Genomic DNA, 4648 nt, shown 5'->3' with positions numbered 1-4648 from the left:
AGAAGTGTGTTGGATAGTACACGTGTGTTGTGGAGTGGTTGTTAACTGGAAGCAAGCAGAAGTAAAATCTCAGGTTTTGCCCTTGCTTTCCCTCTTCAACACCTGATCTACAAGAGTGCATCTGAATCTGGACTGCAGGTCAGCATCAGGGAAAAGTTTCCCAACTTTTAGGTCTGTAGTTAGTAATAAAAAAAATCTGGCTCGAGGGTTTTTTTTCCCCCTTTTTTAAATGGACAAAAAATGAGCAAGGATCTCACATGTTGAGCTGAGAGTATCACTAATCTCAAGATAATAAAGATGTATGAATGGAGAGCTGAGGGCACCCTGGCTGCAGCAGTACTGCAGTTATTCCCACTGTTTTCTCTCATCTGTGTGTGTTCTTTATGTGAAGAGTCCCAATTTTTTCATTCCTCTGCCCTTTCTGTGCAGTGTCCAGGGATGTGTCTATGGATATAAACATGTGGCTCTCCTGGAAGTTATTTACAACCACGTGAGAGCACAGATGATGTATACTTACAATTAGCACTTAAAAATGGACACTTGTCCAATTATACACACACCAAGTCAGAAAGAAATGACAAACCTTTGCAAATATTAATCTTCCTTCAGAGTCATGATATGGAGCAGAACTGTAATAATGAAATATCCTTATTATAGAAAACTACTTACAGATATTAGCAGTGCCTTTAGGTATAGGCAGATAAGAGCCAGGGCTCCACGGTCGGCCCTGATAATTCTTCTTGCATTTTCCACAGTCTGGGCCCGTTGTGTTATGCTCACATTCACAAAGAAGTCTTTTGTTTTCTTCTTTACAGCCAGTAGCATGAAGGTTGCACTTACACCTAATTTTAAAAGGCAAAAATAAAACAAAGTGGAATATTATTTAGAGGTGAGTTTAAGCTCAAGTTTTAGAAAAGCATGTCCTATGGCAACTGTTTGATTTTTGTGCCTTCCCTCTGGTATTGTTCTACCATGAAAGCATGACATCACCAGGCATCCCTGCAAAGAGCAAATTGCAGATCTTCAGCTCACACAGGTCTAAAAGCAGAAATGTCACTAAGACTCCAAGATGCTGAATCTTGTTTTCACTAACGCAGCTCCACTGAGAACAAATAAATGATTCATAATTTTTTTACAGATAGGTCTATAATCTTGCAAAACTTCGAGAGTTACTATTCCCAGGAGCAAAACAAGTCCTCTGCTTATGTCCTTACAGAATCTGGCCCAAATTAAGGTCCAAATTACACCTTGGGAGCCTGAGAAAACAGACTTCATTTAAATATCCTCTGCAATACCACACTTCAGTAGAAGGAAAACTCACTATAATGGTGTCTTGACATTCTTGTTCAGCAAGTACTGTCTTGTTCAGAAAGGAAATTTCTTTTCCTGCTTTAATTTAATATAGCTGTAGTAGCTGAGGGTCAGACGAATTATTTTGGTAGGCACATTTAGTTTTACTTGGGAAAGAAACCTAATCAAAAAAGCATTAGACAAAAGCATTAGAAAAACCAGATTTTGCATCTGGTCTTAAAACAATTGTATATTTTCCTTAAATTCCCCTCTTTTCCTGAAACTAGGACACTTATAGAATGGGAAGTTACTTTCATAAACAGTAAGGTATTTTCATCTCTTTCCATCCCTTTCCAATGGATGTCAAAACCAGCTAAAATCTATTTCTGTTTGGGGCTGGAGAGAAAACCAGTACTTAATGACCTTTCCTGTTTGTTTTCCTAGTGACTGTACATCTAGTAATTTACAGGGTTCTCATGTGGGCATTTGTCACCTGTTCCATACAGTGACCAATAATTAGAGCAAAACAACACGTGGAATGGCCAAGTGCAAATTAGCAGCTGTCAAGCTGACTTCCATTTGGAAGGAATATGACCTGAAGCAATTGGCCATATACATATATATCCCCAGGGTAAAACAAGCTTGCAGTTGTCATAAGTAGCTGCTGGAGAAAATCCACAAGAATATGAAATACAGTAGATGGTGGAGCATTCTCCTCTGTGCTAGAAATGAATGAAGATGCTGTTATTTGAGCAGTGCTCATTCTAAAGAGAAAAAAGTTCAACACCTTTAAGAAATGACCAAAATGTATTCAGTATGGTGGACAAGAGAAAAAGAGTAATTTTTATGCAATTTACAAAATGTGTGTGCTTGAAGACTAAATCAACTGTGAATTTTTAGTGAGTTGCCATAGCAGAATGAAAGACGCTTGTCTGGGCATCAGTGAATGACATCTGTCTATTCACTAGGCACTGAATTGTAAAGTGTACTGCTATTAAAAAAAGCCATGGGTTGTTTTGCTGTCCACAGGAATATGAAAATGGAACACTCCAAACAGGACAGATATACAGTAATAACAAGACCAAAAAAACAGAGGGAAAAAGCAGGAGAGACTGTCAAGTAACTAAAACAAATTGGAGAGAGGAAGGGACTGGATTTCTTTCAGACAAAGATTTCTGTTTTATTGTAGGGACTCAGTGTCAGAGGCAGCAAACTGATCTAGGCAAGAAGAAAGAAGTGGTTGATTCTGAGGAAAAGCTCTAGTACCTAGTGCTCTGAAAGGGTGCTGCAGACTTGTACAGGAACTGAGGTGGGGGAAGATAAAGGTATGTCTATCTACTAATTGGAGTAAATATTCACAGCTCTTTTAACAAGCACATTAAAATAAAAAATAGTTGTGTCACAAAATCTTGTGCAAAATCTCTTTGCACTTCTTAGATTCTGTGCTTGTCAGATGTTCCTGAAGAGAGACTGACTCTTCCTTAGTTTTACTTGCATAGGTAAAAGTCTTGGATGGACTCTGGCTTTCTCCATCCTCCTCTGCTTCTATCCAGTCCTGTGCCATGCCTCTTCAGATATATATGCAAAACATATGCATGTATTTATATGTATGGATATATATATGTATATATATACACATATACAAAAATGACTCCCATATAGCCTCACCATTTCCTTTTACTGCCCACTTGCCCTAATCCCTCTGTGTTTACAGGCTGCCTCCTCCTTTTCCTGATTTCCCAGGCAAGAGATTTCCCATGGGCAGCACAGCTCTGCTGCCCATCCTGGTGCCTGTTTTTTAAACTTCTTAGGTCAAGACTGCTGCAGAAGAAGTGCTTCTCAGCCCAAGGTGCAGCACCCACACCCGCAGCAGGCAGCTGTTCTGGGGTGCACAAGGCATCTTGTGTGACTGCAGCCACCAAGCTGACAGAGACAGAGACATCCTGGAGGGCTGCGTCTGTACCAGATACAGGCAGCTTTCCACAGAAACAGCAAAATGCATTTTCTTCTAGAAGTAGCTGGCAACCTCTTGTCAAATTTTAAAACCCTATTAACTGAGATTTAAAACCTACAGCCCCCATATGGGCATTCAGACTAAATACGCACAAAATACACAAAGTAGGGACATTTTAGCCACTTAGCTTCCTAAATGGAAGAATTGCTAAATGGCTTTTCTTGTCCTAAACCAGTAGAATAATCAAAGATTCATTCAATCAGTGCCTTTATACAGATCAACTTATTTATATGCTTTATATGTATTTTTGAAGGCTTTCCCTGCAGAATTACCCAGAATGCTGCATCCTGTTTTAAAAGAAAATTCCAAGTAATAATAAAAAACTGAAAAACCCCCACCAAACCAAACTCCAATGCATGCCCCCCACCAAAAAAAAATAGGCAAAAAAAAAGCTATGTAGAGAGAGCAATGTAGCCTTCTAGGAGTATGATTTACAGAGAATAAGACAAACAATAATTTTAATCACTGTAAAAAAATAAAGGACCAATCTAAAACTTTTGTAGGGAGAGGATAGCCCAAATCTAATGTTAATAACTGAGCAAGAAAAGAGCCAACAATGGTGAATTTCCAAATAATCCTCAGAATACTTGAAACGTGGCTGCATACACTTTCTAATGAGAAGATAAGGAACAAATGTGGTCACTTTGTTTTACTACAAGACTAGCTAAAATTAAGGTTAAATGTACATTTATATTAAAAATGTCAAATTTGACTTAATAAGAGTTAGTTTTACTAGGCACAAAAAGAAATGTTTAAAAGCCCCCTAAACCCAGACCACAAAAGACCAGATAATGTGTGATAAAAACTTTGCCTTCTTAGTGTATAGGCAACAGAAAAGTTTGGTTTGACTCATGATTATTTTCATACAAGTATGAAAAATCTGTGGATTAATACAGTCTGAAGCGATTGAATTGATAGTCTTGTTAGAGTCAGGAACTATATATAAAGAGTAAAAGAGTGGAAGCCTAAGTAAAATAAGATGTTCAGAAGACTGAACCAGCGGCTCTGATTCTCCTCTTGCCCCATTTTTTTTTTTTTTTGTTGAAGCCACTTGACAGATCTTCAAGAGATTGATCATGATTTCCACTGCAAATCAAGGCTGTAGCTGAACAGTGAATGTGTGTAAAATGCAGGCAGTGCTAAAACTGAAAGAGAACAAGAAGCATCTGTAGAAAGCTAACAGGAGGGTACTGTGTCTGGGGAAAACCAAGCCAGTATCAAAATCTGTGCAGGGAAATAATATTTCATATGCTTTTGGTTTTTTATGAAGGGTGCACTAGGAATTGGGCAATCTGTCCCAGGGACCTCATCAGAGTGTACATATGCACAGCCTCAGAGACTTCT

General features: G+C 38.5%; 1 protein-coding gene across 3 annotated transcripts in view; it reads right to left on the bottom strand.

Moving 5' to 3' along the window:
* Positions 1 to 4648, bottom strand: part of NTNG1 (netrin G1) — a 151981-nt gene that overhangs the window by 57829 nt on the left and 89504 nt on the right. For all 3 annotated transcript variants that reach the window (XM_031505521.2, XM_031505520.2, XM_021547519.3), the window contains exon 4: positions 670 to 842. In XM_031505521.2, the coding sequence (XP_031361381.1) occupies positions 670 to 842 (173 nt within the window). The remainder of the gene's footprint in view (positions 1 to 669; positions 843 to 4648) is intronic.

Source organism: Lonchura striata, chromosome 9 (genome assembly GCF_046129695.1).
Source record: "Lonchura striata isolate bLonStr1 chromosome 9, bLonStr1.mat, whole genome shotgun sequence".
NCBI lineage: Eukaryota > Metazoa > Chordata > Aves > Passeriformes > Estrildidae > Lonchura > Lonchura striata.
The sequence above is the reverse complement of the archived record's forward strand: the minus strand, read 5'-3'. Positions and strand labels throughout refer to the sequence as shown.